This window comes from Mauremys reevesii, linkage group 21, assembly GCF_016161935.1.
Source record: "Mauremys reevesii isolate NIE-2019 linkage group 21, ASM1616193v1, whole genome shotgun sequence".
NCBI classification, from domain to species: domain Eukaryota; kingdom Metazoa; phylum Chordata; order Testudines; family Geoemydidae; genus Mauremys; species Mauremys reevesii.
The window spans coordinates 11,543,907-11,560,590 of record NC_052643.1 but is presented as its reverse complement, the minus strand read 5'-3'; the positions used below and the strand labels follow the sequence as shown (position 1 = coordinate 11,560,590).

The 16,684-nt window shown below is 50.6% G+C and overlaps 2 protein-coding genes across 2 annotated transcripts in view; one reads left to right on the top strand and one right to left on the bottom strand.

Annotated features, from left to right (window-relative positions):
• The window catches only part of KLHL17 (kelch like family member 17), a 36,396-nt gene extending 36,074 nt beyond the window's left edge, over positions 1–322 (bottom strand). The window contains exon 1 of the mRNA XM_039509401.1: positions 162–322. The gene's annotated coding sequence lies outside the window, so the exon portion shown is untranslated. The remainder of the gene's footprint in view (positions 1–161) is intronic.
• Positions 323–2,135: 1,813 nt separating this feature from the next.
• Positions 2,136–16,684, top strand: part of NOC2L (NOC2 like nucleolar associated transcriptional repressor) — an 80,911-nt gene continuing 66,362 nt past the window's right edge. The window contains exons 1-8 of the mRNA XM_039509268.1: positions 2,136–2,260; positions 4,241–4,417; positions 7,029–7,206; positions 8,163–8,273; positions 10,625–10,745; positions 12,029–12,119; positions 13,875–13,953; positions 16,173–16,283. Of these exons, the coding sequence (XP_039365202.1) occupies positions 2,241–2,260; positions 4,241–4,417; positions 7,029–7,206; positions 8,163–8,273; positions 10,625–10,745; positions 12,029–12,119; positions 13,875–13,953; positions 16,173–16,283 (888 nt within the window). The 5' untranslated portion in view covers positions 2,136–2,240. The remainder of the gene's footprint in view (positions 2,261–4,240; positions 4,418–7,028; positions 7,207–8,162; positions 8,274–10,624; positions 10,746–12,028; positions 12,120–13,874; positions 13,954–16,172; positions 16,284–16,684) is intronic.

The following is a 16,684-nucleotide window of genomic DNA, read 5'->3' as shown; positions in this document are numbered from 1 at the left end:
GGACACAGGCTGCATGCATGATGGAGACAGGAGACTGCAACAAGGATGTGTGGCTCTGCAGTGAGTCCACCTTAAATCTCCCTCCCCATTGCTCGGTCCCCGATGTCTCGCTCCCCTTCCGTGCAAAAAATAATAAAGACCCTTTCCCAGATTACACTCACCCAAGTGAAACTTGCGGGGGGCTAGGAGCTAGCAGCGCTGGCTTGTTCAGACAGGACGGTATCCCAATGGCTTAGCTAAGCCATAGTTGCACTCAGTTCATGGGTTCAAATCCCCCCTCCCCTTTGCCTATGTCACAAAGGGGCTTCCTTTTCTCCCCATGCACCTTTCTAAGCTGTGTCTGGAGCAATAACAGCTCTTTCCGTGTAAAGTCGCCGCCTGCTCCTGAATTGCAACCCTATATAGCAGGGCTGTATGGTCTGACTCCAGAAGTTCCTTTTCATTGCTGTGTTGGAGACGTCGGTCAGCGTTACTAAAAATCCTAATAGAAAAGCGGCACGTTCTTTAAAGAAAAAAAAATCCTCTAAAATAATTAATATCAGGGCTGGCAAACTGGGAACAGGTTGGATGAGGGCGATTCTTTTAACAAAGGGGTGAGATTTGAAAGTGTCCCATTGCAACAGACACATCACAACCCCCTTCACAATGAGGGACAGACTCTGCAGAGCCCCATTGAATCCAACAGACTCACCTGAATTGCTGCCTAAGGGATTCATATGAGTAAGTTCTTGCAGTATTGCAATCTTTATATATGTGTCTGTAAATACAGAGCGAAATAGATGTTAGCATTATAAAATAGGTGTGAGAGAGAAATTTTAATAGTCAAGAACATACATTAAATATTAAACTATATGTGTTGTAGAAAGTGTGAGATAGATAGTAGTTTGGTATTAAATTATAAATATTCAATCTTGAAACATGTTTGCTCTGAGCACTTTTAAAAAACTCACCTTCCTACCAAAAAAACCCACTCCATTGTACACTATTCTCCCCTAAGTAGAGGGTAAGAGAGAAGGAACCACATGTGAGTGAAAGTTGCTCAGTGTGTAAGAACCTATGTAGAATAGAATAGAATAGATCTCTTTGTGCAGATATGGTGATTGATACCCAGAGATATCAGAGAGAGAGTTCTATAAAGATCAAGTCAACATTTTCCAAAGTAATTTGTTACTTGGGTGCCCAATTTGAGGCACTTTAAAGAGGCCTGATTTTCAGAAAGTGCTGACCACCAGGCCCCTAGGAGGAGTTTCAGGCTGGGCACCCACACACCCTAAATCACTAGTCACTTATGCAAATCTGGCCTATCACCTGATATCTCTAAAAAGCAATGTGCTTCAAGGTTTGGTGTTTGCTGTTTAAGACTGAAATCTCAGTCTCTATATCAGTAGAAACAACAAGGAGTCCGGTGGCACCTTAAAGTCTAACAGATTTATTTGGGCATAATAAATCTGTTGGTCTTTAAGGTGCCACCGGACTCCTTGTTGCTTTTGTGGATACAGACGATCACGGCTACCCCCTGATACTTGACACTCTATCAGCAGAGACTCAGAGCTCAAAAAGCGAGCATATCTCCAGGTTCAATCAGTCCTTGTTCTGTGGCGGAGAGATGCATCAATGGCAATTAGCCAAGATTGTCAGGGAGGCAACCCCATGTTCTGGGTGTCCCTAAGTCTCTTAGTGTATGTCTACACTAAAAACACTGCACTGGTGAAGATGCTGCCATCAGCATAGATATTCCACCTCCATGAGAGACTTAACGGGAGAAGCCCTCCCATGGACATAGCGCTGTCTACACTAGGGCCAATTTACCTGCCTAGCTCAGGGGTGTGGATTTTTCACATGCCTGAGCAACATAGTTCTACTGACTTAATTTCCTAGTATAGACCTGGCCTGGCTGGCTGCCAGAAGCTGGGAGTGGATGACGGAGGCTGGATCACCGAAAAAATTCCCTGTTCTGTTCATTCTCTCTAAAGCATCTGGCCCCGACCGCTGGGCTAGATGGAGCAGTGATCTGACCCAGTATGGTCCTTCTGTTGTTCCTCCTGAGTTTAACAGAGAGCGGGAGAGAGCTTCCCCCCCACCCCCGACTCCTAGATTACTCCTGCCACCGCAGCTGTTTTCATCCGCCCTACCGCGTGACTTATTCTGCACGCTCACCTTCGTGAGCCAAGGAATCAATCCTCCCCCTTGGCCGCTGCATTGTGGGAGAGGCCGGGCGCCGGGCCGCACGTTGCAGCGCCATGGCGGCTGGAGGCAGGAGGTGAGTGCGGCGCGCGGGCGGGCCCGCTCGGCTCCCAGCTGGAGGCGCGGGGCCCAGGGGTCGCAGGCACGTGCGCGGGGGGTTCAGCTTGCGCTGGCTCTGCGGGGGTGGGCTGAGAGCCCGCACTGGGCAGGAGCCGAGGGGTTGTTTAGAGCCCCGAGCAGCTGGGGGGGGGCTATTAATTATTAGTATGTGTTGGGGGGGCTTCCAAAATATTCCTGCTTAGCCCCCCCCCATGGGCTAGCACCCGCACTGGCTGGGGGGGGCTTCCAAAATATTCCTGCGTAGCCCCCCCCCATGGGCTAGCACCCGCACTGGCTGGGGGGGGGCTTCCAAAATATTCCTGCTTAGCCCCCCCCATGGGCTAGCACCCGCACTGGCTGGAGGGGGGCTTCCAAAATATTCCTGCTTAGCCCCCTCCCCCGCATGGGCTAGCACCCGCATTGGCTGGGGGGGGCTTCCAAAATATTCCTGCTTAGCCCCCTCCCCCGCATGGGCTAGCACCCGCACTGGCTGGGGGGGGCTTCCAAAATATTCCTGCTTAGCCCCCCCCCCCCCCATGGGCTAGCACCCGCAGTGGCTGGAGGGGGCTTCTCTCTAGCTGCTCTAACCCCAATGGAGTTTGCACAATGCACTAGCCAGGGACTCCCCTCTGGGGAGGGGGCGTTGGGGGGAGGGGTGCCCCATAAGGGAGAACCCCCTCTTCCCGGCTGCCCCCTTAGGCAGTGTAGGGCGGGCGTGCGGGCATGTGTGTGTGTGAAAGGGCCTGTGCTGGGGGAGGGGAAGAGTGATGTTTGCATTTATAGTTCCTAGCCAGGTTTTGGGCCAGGGAAGGGGTGTCCAGAGCTGGGGGGCTGGATGAAGCCCCCTCAGGGCCTAACTGCAAAACTCGGAGTTGGATGGGGACCATCCCTGCAGTTTGTGGGTGCTCAGCTTGGGATCCAGCTGAGATTTCTGTATCAGTTAGTAAGATGTTTGGGGTGAAAAGTGCAATGTGCATAGCAGGTTTTATTTGCTTCTGGGCTGGGGTCACTGAGAGCCTGGAGCTGGGGGCACCGCTTATGAATATTGCATACTGGCATGATTTATTAGCAATAATAATATCTATTGTGATAGGGCCCTGGGGCCACCAGTCACAGATCAGGGCCATGACCTGTGCAAACACAGCGTGGGGAAGTTTAAATTTGTATCCAATCGCCTCTCTTCAAACTGGAATTTCTTAAGGTGATGTCCCCTGAAAAGTGAGCAGCGATTAGGAAGATATTTATCCCTTCTTATCCTTAACAAGTTACGGTATTTCTGCACGTTTTGCAAAACAGCACGTGGCATGGGCTGCAAAGGAGACTTGTGCCGTTAACTTTTTAAAAAGTCTGCTGTTATAAACTAGTCATTAAGTCAACAGGCTGTTCATCTTATAATTCCTCTTCCTGGTTGAAATAAAATGTGAAAAGGCTTTAAATTAAAGAGCTTTTGGCCAGCTACAAAACAGAAAGCAGGTGGTCTTTGGGGTTGTAAGAGCTTCCTGCACTCTCTAAATGATTTCTGGGGTGTAACATACTGTGATTTGTGTGTAACCTTGTACCTACTGGATCAGGTAGTCAGTCATTACTGCAGTTTCAACAAAAGGTGGTTTATTGGGAATGTCTGCTCTGCTACTGTTCAGAAACACACATCTCCTAGACTAAAGGGACCGTATCTTTTCTTGGGTCAGATATTTTGCAACCCTTATGAATAGTCCAGGTGAAGCCTGTGAACCCACTGCATGAGTAAAATTTGGAATAGTGAGATCTTACATTAACTATTGAGATGGCTGTTTTTTTCTGGTAAATACTTCGGATTATGCAGAGTACATATTCTTTTTTTGGTTGCGGGGTGGGGATGGGCAGGAGTGCTGTATGATATGAGCATCAAATCAGCTTAATTTAAAACCCTGAATCCTCTCCTCTGCCTCCCTCGCTTGTCTTCTCCCTCTGGAACTAGAAAACTGGCGGAGCTGAGTGTTGATGAATTTTTAACTTCCGGATTTGAGTCAGAAGTTGATGGTGACTCAGAGGAGGAGACATCAGAGCTTGTGGAAGAGCCTGCTAACGGGAAACAAAGCCAGACTGGGCAGGCAGGAGGAAAGAAGAAGCCACTCAAAGTTAAAACTGCAGAAAAGTAAGTGTGGCTCCTTGTTGATTGGGGAAATGTGAACAGTCATTTAAGGTGTATTAGGAAAAACTTTTTCACTAGGAGGGTGGTGAAGCACTGGAATGAGTTACCTAGGGAGGTGGTGGAATCTCCTTCCTTAGAGGTTTTTAAGGACAGGCTTGACAAAGCCCTGGGTGGGATGATTTAGTTGGGGATTGGTCCTGCTTTGAGCAGGGGGTTGGACTAGATACCTTCTGAGGTCCCTTCCAACCCTGATAGTCTATGATTCTTCCATTCCACTGACCCACCTTAAAAAGTTTGTCAGTTCTAAGCACATCATCTTAAAAAAGCCTGAGACACTGGTGCTTTGTCCCCAAAATGAAAACAATAATATCCAGCTCTTACATAGCCCTCTTCATCAGTAGATCTCAAAGTGCTTTATAGAAGAGGCCAGTAGCATTGTCCCTATTGTACGGGTGGGCAAATTGAGGCACAGAGAGGTGTGACTTGCCCAGAGCCACCCAGCAGACCAGTGGCAAAGCCAAAAGCACTCAGCCCCAAAACCCTCTGCTCCAATCTACACAGAGCTTTGTTTAATCCATGCTGAAGCAGTTCTTTGTGTCCATCTACGTGACAACGGTAATAGAATCCAGGGGCTCAGTGACAGCATCCTTGACCCCTGAACTGATTTTCCTAAATTGGTTTGTTCTAGCTATAAGTGTGGAAAGGATCTAGCCATGTTTTAAGCATATCCCCTAATTGGTGGGTACATGTCCTGGGATTGTAGTCTGGCTGAGGGACGCAGTAAAGTCTTGTTTATGCTACAAATCTGAACTGGATTAGGGAGCAACTATTGTTGCTGGGCCCCCAGGCTTGGTACTATGTGAGGAATTAATGGGCCTTTAAACTTGGTTGGAAAATCTGGCGTGGACTTTTGGCTGTTCTCACTGGCACCCTAGAACATTGCCTCTCCATTAGCAGAATGTCAGGAGGGTTGTAGAACTAGAGCTAGCTGAGGTCAGATTGCCGTCGTACTCACTTTTCACTGAAAAGTTGCTGGAATTTATTTAAGTTGCTTTTAAATGTCACATTTCACAAATTGTTTTCCCCACGACAGCTTTTTTAAAAGGTGTTTTTACCTGGTGTGACGTTCCCCTTTGGTGTTATCCAGACCAGTGATCTGCTAGGTAGCTCCAATCCTTAACTCTGAGAGCCAGCCTTACCCTGCTCTGCTGTAAGAACCCCCACCCCTGGGCTGTTCACGCACAGCCTCTGGCACGTCAGCTGCTCCTTGGATTGTGCAACTGAATGACACTAGCCAATCTCTCCAGTCCCAGACACAACCCTAGGCACCTCTGTCTTGCAGTGTCCAGTTACGCCCACTGCAAGTTTATATTAGTTTGTCAGTTTAACAAAGAAATTGATATGTACCAGGCTTATCCCAAGGCGGTTCTCTGACACATTTCAAACCAAACACACTGTTTCAGGTAGAATAAACAGATTTATTAACTATAAAGATAGATTTTAGGTGATTTTAAATCAAAGCACAACAAGTCGGATTTGGTCAAATGAAATAAAAGCAAAACGCATTCTAAGCTGATCTTAACACTTTCGGTGTCCTTACAAACTTACATACTTCTCACCACAGGCTGGCTGGTTGCTCTTCAGCCAGGCTCTCCCCTTTAATCAGCGTGTGGTGTCTGTAGATGTCGGTGTGGGGGAGAGAGAGCGCGCACATGGCAAATGTCTCTCCCTTTTATCATGTCCTTTGCCGCCGCTGCAACGTTTCCCCCCGCCCCCCAGAGTCTGGTAAGCTTTACCTCATTGTGGTTCCATACTGACCAAAGGAAGTGGGGGTGACTCACTGGAGAGCCTAACAAATTCTTTTGTCGCTGCGTAGGCCAGCGACCTTTGTTCCTGTGAGGCTGGGCTGGATTTGTCCCATACCTGCCCTGATGAGGTGTGAACTGCCTCTCTGTTCTTGGAGAGTTTTTGCTTGGGCTTGCTTTGATACATTTTCAGTTTCATAACTATATACATGAAATTATAACCTGTAACATCACTGTAACAATTACTATAACAACCATGCTCAGTGTATCACGAGCCTTCCGAAAACACCCGACATGACAAACTTTGCATTGGATACCACAACATCATTTTATAAAGATGAACCTGGGGGTGTAGGGTGCTCCCTTGAGGTACAGAGCGTCATACCTGGGTTGTATTATAAGGTGATATGATCTTATGGCCTGTGTCTTTGCCAAGTTTCCAAAGTGATGTGTTCCCTTGCAGATTCCAAAGACAGCTTTTTTAAAGCTTCCCTGTGCAATTTGGAAGCGCCTTCCTGAACAAAGGATGTCAGCAAAAGATGTGAATGGCCACTTATTTTAACTAAATCCAATGGGTTTTCTCCCAGAGCAAGCAATGAAAGATTCCCAGAATCCCGTGCACTGTGGCCCTCATTCAGGAAAGCCAACCTTATTTATGACAGCATTTAAGCATGTACATTTTAGAGTCAGGGCTTTTGTGAACAGCTTAGATTCGTTTGCTTGTACAATTCCTAACTTACTTTCCACTCTGGATAAATAACCAGGTCTTAATTCTTCTGATTCCCCCCCTCCTCCCCCCGCCAAATCAGGAAAGTGAAGAAAGGAAAGGCAACCGAGCACAAAGACCAACTCTCACGGCTGAAGGAACGAGATCCTGAATTTTACAAGTTCTTGCAAGAAAACGACCGTTCCCTGCTGAACTTTGATGACTCGGATGGCTCTGATGAGGAGGAGAAGGGTCTGCACACTCTGCCTGAAATGCTGGAGGTACTGGGTTCACCTGGAGGATGGAAGAGTATCCTAGGCGCCTTTAAAATAGGTTACCTTCATGGCATAACTATTGCTTGCGAGTTTCAGTGCAAGGGCTGAATTTGCTTCTGGTGTGTGATGACACAGAGCAGGAGGGAAATGTCTCCTCAAAGGTCTGCAGGCAGTTAGGGCTGGTGGCCTGGAAACCAGTTGTGGATTTAAATAATAATAATAATACAATCATCTAGCATTTCCAGCAGCCTGTTCCACATTCCCTAGGCTTTATGCACTTTCCCCTATACACTGGAAGAATCTCCCACGTCCCATGTGCAGAGCACCCTTAAACTCCTCCAAATCGCTCCGGACGGCCGCCTTCTTCCTATTTATTTATTTATTTTATTCCCGTAGCTCTTAGGAGCCCTAGTTGTGGGCCAGGACCCCGCTGTGCTAGGCGCTGTAAATTTCTGTACACACTCGGGTATTTGAACTGTCCTGTATGTCACATGTGCCTGCGTAAGGCTGTGAGCTCTTTCTGGGGTTAACGTCTGTTTGCCATCGTAGGGGGCTTTGATCTTACTGCCTCTGAGTCGAACGCGTTGCTAGTGACGACAGAGACAGGAGTAGAATCCACTGCCTCCGAGGCCTGGGCTACACTTAACTTAGGGTGACGTAGCTACGGCACTTGAGGGATGTGGATTTTTCACACCTAATGCCTGGTGTAGATGCAGTTAGGTCCTGGGAGAGGCAGTGTTCCTACAGTGGCAGAAACACCCCTTCTGTCACAGCAGTCTGCACCTATACTACTAACTCACAACGTCACAGGTACAATCGGCCCATAGTATGGACATGGCCTGACCTGTCAGCCGCTCTAGCCACTTGGTTGGTTTTCCTTTCAAGGGGCTGTGGTGGGCAGGGGAAACGGAGACTCATCTGCAAACCCAGCATCACCCTGGGGGTGTCTCTGACTGTTGTAGGAAGCAAGTGACGATGAGGAGGAGGAGGAGGAGGAAACGGTCAAGCGGAAGAAAGCTGATTTTATCACCGTGACCTTGAAGATGGTGGAACACTGGAAACAGGCTGCAGAGGTGAGAGATGGGGCCCATCATGCCAGGGGTGGGGGTGTTGGGCTGGCCTGCGTCCGTGCGTCAGCAAATACCGAGGGCTTGGGCCCGATTGAAAGGCCTCCCGCCAGCACAGCGCTGAGATCTTTGCTTTTCAAAAACACATTGACACTAGGCACCAGGGAGATGGCCCAGGCACCTCCTGCTGTGCACTGGGCCTGCCAGCTGGGGGGTGAAGTGGGTGAAATGTCTATGCCTTGCTGCCTCTTGGTCTGTGTTTGGTTCCTGTCGCCGCTAGTTAAAAGCACAAATGTTGTTCTCTTCAGGGCTGCTCTCCACACAGGCTTTGTACAGTACAGCGATGTCCTGTTTTATTGAAATAGTTAAACTGGTACAGCCTCCCTGCAGATGCAGTTATACCAGTATCGCTTATGCCCTGTCCCCTAGGGAATAGTTATACACATCTGAGGCACCTGTATGCCAATATGGGGCGGGCAGGGAGGTTGTACTGCTTTAACTGCATCATCTCCTGGGTGTCCTTGTAACAGCTTGTGCTCACCACCGTGGCGCCTCCTGCTGGTTGCTCTGGGAATTAGCTCTGCGCCCTCCTCTTGTGATGTGCCTCTCACTGTCGCTGCTCCTCTGCTGTTTCTGGGGACCGGCCTCGCTCCCAGACCGCGGTGTCCTCTGCAGGGCATGGCCCTCTGGCTGTGCCCCCAGCCCATTGTCTCCCCCATTCCGGGGAACTGGCAGTCCTCCGCCCGGCCTCTTGCCGCAGTGGCCAACTGCAGCCCCTAGTCCAGCCCCTCACTTAGGGGCAAACGGCCGTCCTTTGGCTGGCCACTTCCTTTGGTGGCCAGTGGGGCAAAATGGGGGGGCCCAGGCCCGCCCACTACTCTGGGTCCCGACCCAGGGACACTATAGCTGGAAGCTGCTCACTGCCTCTCCTTCCCCTCTGCTGCTACCTGCTTTCCCTGGGCCACTTCCCCATAGCCCCAGAACCTGCTTGGCCCCTGTATCAAGGCCTCAGTCTGGGAGACAGCCAGGCTGGGCTCTGCTTGCTCCCCTGACCCTGCCCAGGTACTTCTCTCTGCAGGCAGCCAGCCAGCCCTTCTCCCTCAAGCTTCAAGGAGAGACTGAGCTCCTCTCTGCCCTGCAGCCCTTCTTATAGGGCCCAGCCTGGCCCTGATTGGCTGCTTCTAAGCCATCCTCTGGTTGGCTGGTTCTGCACAGCCACTCCAAGGGCTGCTGTTAACCCTTTGCCAGCCAATGAGGGGCAGCTGCCCTGTCACAGTCCTCTTATTTTAGGGCCCAATCCCACATGCACTGATGTACGTGAGTGACTTGACTTGAATGTGTGGACGTTGCAGCATGGGCTAGCTCCCGGAGATTCAGCTGGCCCAATGCCCTGGGTCCGTGCCCGAGTGGCTAGCCCATGCTGCCTGTGCCGCTGTGTCCACACCGCTATATTTAGCGTGCTAGCTTGAGCTGAGCTAGCATGTGTCTGTTCCTGGGCCCGGAGGCTCGCTCCTAGCTACAGTGTGTAGACATACCTACAGAGTCCCATTGGTTGTATGCTTTGGGGGCAGGCTTCTCTCCATCTCTGAGTGTCTTCTGAGTAGTATAAAGACCCCCCTTGATAGTTTTCCTCACTCAGGCCATGGCTGTAATCCCCAGAAATCTGGAGTCCTGATCTACTCGTTTTTTGGATCATCCGGTCTAGAATCTGTGAGCCCATGTTCTGGAGAGGCTGATGGTCTCCTGTGGTTAGGGGTGTACCTCCAGGGCAAAGCTGTGTGTGTCAGGTGTGGGAGAGAGAAATTTGGGGCTGGTCCACCTGAGTAGCATCTTTTCACCCAGAAAATTGTGCACAGAACAGCATGATAGAATGATCAGGCTGAGTAAGACTGTTCTGCCAACCGTGTGATGTGCAGATGAAGCATCTGGCTTGTATAGGTGTGACGCTGGAGCCTGCACGGTTACTGGCTTGACCAGGGTTTCTCAGCTTCAGTTTGTGGGCTGTGTTAAGAGGCCAATGAGACAGGGTTTCACATGAGGTCACAGAGCAAGTGAAGTCGCACATCTGTTCTCGACTCCCCAGGTTTCCTCCCAAGTGCTCTGCCTCCTGCATGTCCTGCAGATTTTTTTAATAGCATTTAGAATACTATGTAATGTGGCAAGTCATTTCCCCCCGTCCCGTGCCTTAGTCTCCCCAGCTGTATAAAGGGGATACTCATTCTTCCCTGCTTCTGTGAAGCACTTTGAGATCTAGCAATGAAAAGCGCATAATGAGGGATGATTATTAATGAAGGAATATAGCTGCCTCCGTTCTCCCCTTCCTTTATTGCTAACATTTCTTTATTCCTCTCTCCCAGAAGCACCTAACACCCAGACTGTTCCATGAGATCACTCAGGCCTTTAAAGCATCTGTGGCAACTACCAAAGGAGAAGACGGTGGGGCCGATCCCAGCAAATTCAAAGTCACTGACAGTGCCGGTGAGAGCTTTTGTCCAGGCTAAAGGCTGCATAGACTTGTTTCGTAGGGGGCAGGTGGCATGGGAGAAGGGCCTGGTGAGGAGGTGGGTGCCAATTCAAGACCTATCAGGAGAAAATGAGAAAATAAAATCAGTGGAAATGAAAATATCTTCATCCTAGTTCCGTGCATCTCTCGTGGCTTTCAGTTTAACAGCATAACTCCTCCAGATGAGACGGGATCTACGCGGGGACAGCCCCTCCTTGTATAGTGCCCGTTCCGGAAGGGGGTCCTGAAGCAGCAGGATTTCAACTAATATTGTTCTGGCAGAGCCGGTACAGCACGGAGGGGTGTCAGATAAGGCTATTTTTGCCATCAGCTCCATGTGCTGCTATGGTGATGACCAGGTCCCACCTAAAATTGTGACTTAGAGTCAACCGCTGATTCTTCCCTTGCAGCATTAATATTTATTTATTTGAAGTATGAAAGAATTGTCCCAACTCGTGTGCATCCGTCCCCTTGAAATTTACTTGCTGCATATGGGGGGTGTGTGTGTGTATTGAGAAATGTAGCTGCTGGAGAAGCTTCTTAATGCACCCTGCTTAGAATCAGCCCTGGATCGTTGCCGCATTTCACAAGCGATTGAGGGTGTCCTCTCTCCACTCCGTAGTGCCCATGTGGAACACTGCAGCCGCTCAATATGGCTTCCCTTCCAGTCAAACCTTTGTTTTCTAATTCAGTAAACTACGTAGTGACGAGGTGCTGCCCGATGACGTTGTTTTGGTGTTTGTTTTTTAAAGCATGTCATTCCTGGTTTCGTGCCTCGTCTTGTTCTTTGTATCACAGTAGCGCCTAGCAGCTCCAATCCTGGACCAGGGCCCAGTGCGCTAGGTGCTGTACCAAGAGAGGGACCTCATGCTCACGGGAGTCCCTGTCCAAAGAGCTTGCACTCTAAGGAGCCTTACTCTTCAGGAAGGAATTGCTGAGTGGGAGTGGGTGGAGAGAGAGAGTAGACTGATATATGCAAACCTATGAAAGACCCCCAAACCTATCTAGCCCAGGGCTGCCCAGAGGATTCAGGGGGCCCCTTCCATTTAAAAAAAAAAGTTGCAATACTATAGAATACTATATTCTCGTGGGGGTCCCTGTGGGGCCTGGGGCAAATTTCCCCACTTCCCCTCCCCCGGGGCAGCCCTGATCTAGCCTAGGTCCGGCTCTGAGCTCACTGGTGAGAGTTCAGTTTCAGGTTAGCAAGGGGACCAGGAAGTGAATAAGTATTTTACTGACTTGTTCTTTTTTGGTTCAGTGTTCAATGCCCTGGTGTCCTTCTGCATTCGGGATCTCTTTGGCTGCCTGCAGAAACTGCTTCAGGTGAAGGTGCTGAAAGACAAATCAAAGTAAGTTCAATGCAGTTGCACTGCAGATTAGTGTCATCTGGGCCTTTCCCAGCACTGAGGCCTGGGCATGCAGGTGGAAGAATTGGCAGGGATGCAGCTCTTCCTGTGTAGTGGAAAAAACATTTTTTCTGTGCCTATGGGCTTCTTATCCTTGAGCCTCGATCCTTCTGAATTCCCCAGTGCAGGAGGCGTCCAGCGTGAACCTTTTCCTCCTGCACCGGGGAATTCTGAAGAATGTGACATTTTATTTGGGGTGAAGGGAAAAATGGTTTGTGACTGACCTGCTTGCCCTTGAGATGTGACTTGGTAGCGATTCACCCTACTGCTTTCAATGTTTACTGCTGCGGATGTGCCAGGCCCCAGATCATGGTGGGTTGAGAGCAGAGCTTCCAGATTTGACCTGGTCAGCGTTAGCTTGTGGGTGGAATGAGGAACAGCAGCGCGCAGCTGGGCTAGTGAGGGTACAATTAATCCCTTGTTCCTAAATGTAGGCATCAGTCCAGAAGCTCTGTGTTGCATTCCTCCATGCTGTCATCTGATCTGACTAGAGCCTTCATTAGAGACGGGGGAATTTCTGACTCATGGGCCCAGTTTTGTTCACTGGAATTCTGGTTGGCTGCCAAACTGCCTTGGGCTAGGATTGTGTATTGATCCAAGATAAGCAGGAGCAGTACTTGGAGGGGTGACCTCCAAGGGTCATCCAGAGCTGCTGGAGGCTTGGTAGGTACCATTCTTAGCTCTGAGTCCACCCTGGACCAGGATGATGGGTAAGCACAGTGGTGCTGGAAGTAAAGCTCTGACCACCTGTTAAAAGATCCCCAAGCACTCTCTGCAAGATGTTAGTCCCTCTATCCTGGCCATATTCCACCTAGGTATCTGTGTTCTTCATTTACCAGAGTCTTCACTGCGGTTTCAGCTGCATACAGTTTTTTTTTCTTCTCTTTCTGCCCTACAATCTTATGCAGTGTTATGTAGCAGGAGTGTTCCACCCCAAAGGTGGTCGCACTAGCACGGCAGATAGAGTAATGTCTGTGTAAGTGTGAAAAGTAATTATTGCTAATGTCCCTGTTTGGCCTGGTTAGGGACGGGATGGGGGTTGAGGTCAACTCTGAATTTCCTGTTGGCATTGGTGGCGAAGCACAAGTCTCAATTCCTTGTGCCGTTGCTCTGAGATAGCAATATAGTGCTGATTGCAGAGAATAGTTCCCCCTTTCCTCCTTGCAGTCCTTACTGATTCTATGTGAAGTCCATGGTAGGTTTGCCTGGCAAACACTCAGCCCTGCAGTTATTAGTCCATGTGGGCGTGAGCTCATGAGTGGCACAAGTGAGATCTGTGCTTTCTTCCCCACGCCGGCTAGGCCACCCATAATCGTACGTCATAATTCATGTAACGCCAGCCGTCTTGCAATACAAATCAGTCCTATTTTTAAGCCCTGGCCCCAGGATGCCTGAACAGAAGGCAAACGCCCCCACTCCGTTTCAGCATCCGTTCTGGTACCCAGATGGAGAGGGATGCGGGGGAGCTTCCCCTTGTGCCCTGGAGTAATGTCGTGCAGGCCTGGGGCACCCTTTGGATGACAAAGCCTTACTCCTTTTATAATGAGATTGTAACGCTTTTACGCCCCCCTCTCCTCGCCTTGTGGAAGATGCTGGTTTCCTGGGAGTTTCCATAGTGTAATGATTCATTGTCACTTTTAGCTCTGAACTAAAAAGCAGCTCCCACTCAGCCTGTGTTATCTCCCTGCTCGTTCCTAGGATGGTGCTGCCCTCTGCCAGCCCACTCTGGGGCAAGATGAAGCTGGACGTCAAGATGTACCTGAGCTGCACCATCCAGGTAAAGACCTGCAGCATGTCTGTTAGGACGCTGTTGTCCTGGGAACCGCTGGGTTTCTCTTGGGAAGCAGGTTTGTATTTTGGGGTCGTGTGTCTAGGATCAAGGGAGATACACTGCTTGCTAACAGTCCCTTGAAAGGTGACACCTAAACACAAATGAGCCAGTTGACTATGTTAGTGGCATTAATTGCTCTTATTTCACAAACTTAGCTTCCTTCGGGGAGGCAGTTCTCAGGTCACGCCAGCCGTCTGCTCAACTCAAAATCTCGTCAGGTTAAAGTCGTTTCAGGTGCGGGGCCTGCTCCTGCATCCTAGCAGCGCTGTTTTGTTGGCTTCATAATTGATGCTCCCTTTCCTACAGTGAAACCTGCAAGAAAAGTTATGTTTCTCAGGTGCCATATCCCAGCCTCACCGACTGTAATTCTGCTGCAACTTTATTAGAGGATCCCACCCATGCTGAGTTGCTGGTGTCCAGTTTTCCAGGGATGGTCCATGTGTGTTTATAAAGCTGGGTTCCTCTCCTCCTAGATCAAGATTTTTGGGGAAGAATTAGGGAAGCCAACAGACTGTTTCATTGTGTACCCCCAAATGAGAGAGAATTGGACTTTTTAAAAAACCCAGCAAGCCAGCATAAATTGTTCAGTCTCCAAGGCAGTGGTGGGGCTTTTGAGGAATGGGAAAGCAGGTAAACAAAGTGAAAGCACTGACACCCTTCCAGGGCATAAGCCAGCAAAATGATTCAGCAGAAAAGCATTCCGGAGCAGCAAAACCTTTTACTCAAGGGGTAGCACTTACTGCAAGCAAGCTCGCTTAGGATTGCAATAGAACAGAAAAGGGCATCTGTAAGATGGGGATAATTATACCCTCCTCCCTTGGAGAGCTAACAATTAAAAGCTCTAGATAAAAGCTAGGTATTGTTGTTGTTAAGACGTTTCAAGCTTATAGAACAAGAAGCAATGGGCTTAAATTGCAGCAAGGGCAGTTCAGGTTGGACATTAGGGAGTTAAGCACTGGATCAGATTGCCTAGGAAGGGTGTGGAATCTCCGTCATTGGAGGGTTCTAAGAACAGGTTAGACAAACACCTGTTGGCAATGGTCTAGCTATGGGGTGGGCAAACTACAGTCGATAGGCCGCATACGGCCCATCAGGCCATTTAATCTGGCTCTCAGCTCCTGCTGGGGAGCGGTGTCGGGCGTTTGCCCCTCTCCGGCGCTCCAGCTGGGGAGCGGGGTTGGAGTCTTGCCCCGCTCTGTGCGGCTCCCAGGAAGCAGCGGGCATGACCTCCCTCCGGCTCCTATGTAGTACGTGGAGGTGTGGCCAGGCGGCTCTGCGTGCTGCCCCGTCCGCAGGTGCCACTCCCGCAGCTTCCATTGGCTGTTCCCGGCCAATGGGAGATGCCGGGGTGGCAGCTGTGGACGGGGCAGCGCGCAGAGCCGTCTGGCTGCGCCTCAAAGCTGGAGGGGGGACATGCCTCATGGTAAGCGCTGCCTGGAGCCTGATCTCCCCCCCCCTCCCGCCCTCCGAACCCCTCGATCCCAGCCCAGAGCCCCCTCTTGTACCCCAAGACCCTCAGCCCCACCCCATAGCCCATATACACACATCCCGCCCCCTTCCGCCACCTGAAGGCCTCATTTCTGGCCCCAACCCAGAGCCTGCACCCCCAGCCAGAGCCCGCCCCCCCTCCGGCACCCCCTACCCCCAATTTTGTGAGCGTTCATGGCCCGCCATACAATTTCCATACCCCGATGTGGCCCTCAGGCCAAAAAGTTTGCCCACCCCTCTGCTCTCTGCCAGAGGACTGCTGGGGAAAGCCTGTAGATCACTGGATCACTGCCACCTCCACAGCCCAGCCAGCCCAGGAGCCATGTTGGCTGGCCTCAGCCTCGTATGGGCAAAGGCATTCTCAACAGTGCTCCTGGCCAAGCCTTCTGCCCCCCCGTCGGAGATAGCGTCTTGCCTTCCCTAAGGCTCGCTAGCCAAGTGCGGCGAGACCCTCCTAGCCAGGTCCCGAAAAGCAGCTAATTTCCCGCTGTGCTGACCCGGCTCCTGGATTCGCTCCCAAGTTCTTTTGGGCTTGGCTTATTGTACCCCGAAGCCCAGAGTGCGGGTCAGGCTGCACCACGCCTGGCCCCCAGGAAACGTTTGGCGCTCGTGGGAACGGAAGGAGTTGGTGGGAGCCGGGGGTCTGACCGCCATCTCCTTTTGCCTCCCCCTTGTAGCTCCTGTCTTGTTTAACGGAAGCGTCTGTCGGAGCTGCTGTGCTTCACCACGTCAATGCCATAGTGCCTTATTTCTTGTCGTTCCCAAAGCAGGGTCGCATGCTGCTCAAGGTAAGGCGCAGAATCATGGAAGCTTAATTTAGAGAGAAGCGAGACCTCTGTGTGCATCCCAGGTGGTGGTGGCTATTTGGGGTTGGAGACCCTGCCCGAACAGTGTCTGGGGCCCTGAGTTCAGTTCCCTGTTGCTTTCCTGGGCTGTTCTTCCGTTAAGCACCCAGGCCTCCATTTATCATCGTTGGGTGCCAGTCATCACCCTTCCGCCGAGTTCAGCGGGGGCTTGGATCCGCCTGCGCGTGGCCATGAATCCCCACGGCACGTCATGCGAGAGCGGTACCCGTTCCGGAGAGATGTGGTGATGTTACAGTGAAGCTGTTTTCCTAATCGCCGCAAGAGTAATTGGTGTCTGTGTATGTGCGATAGCGTTTTCCTCTGGAGGATTGGGGGTGGAATAT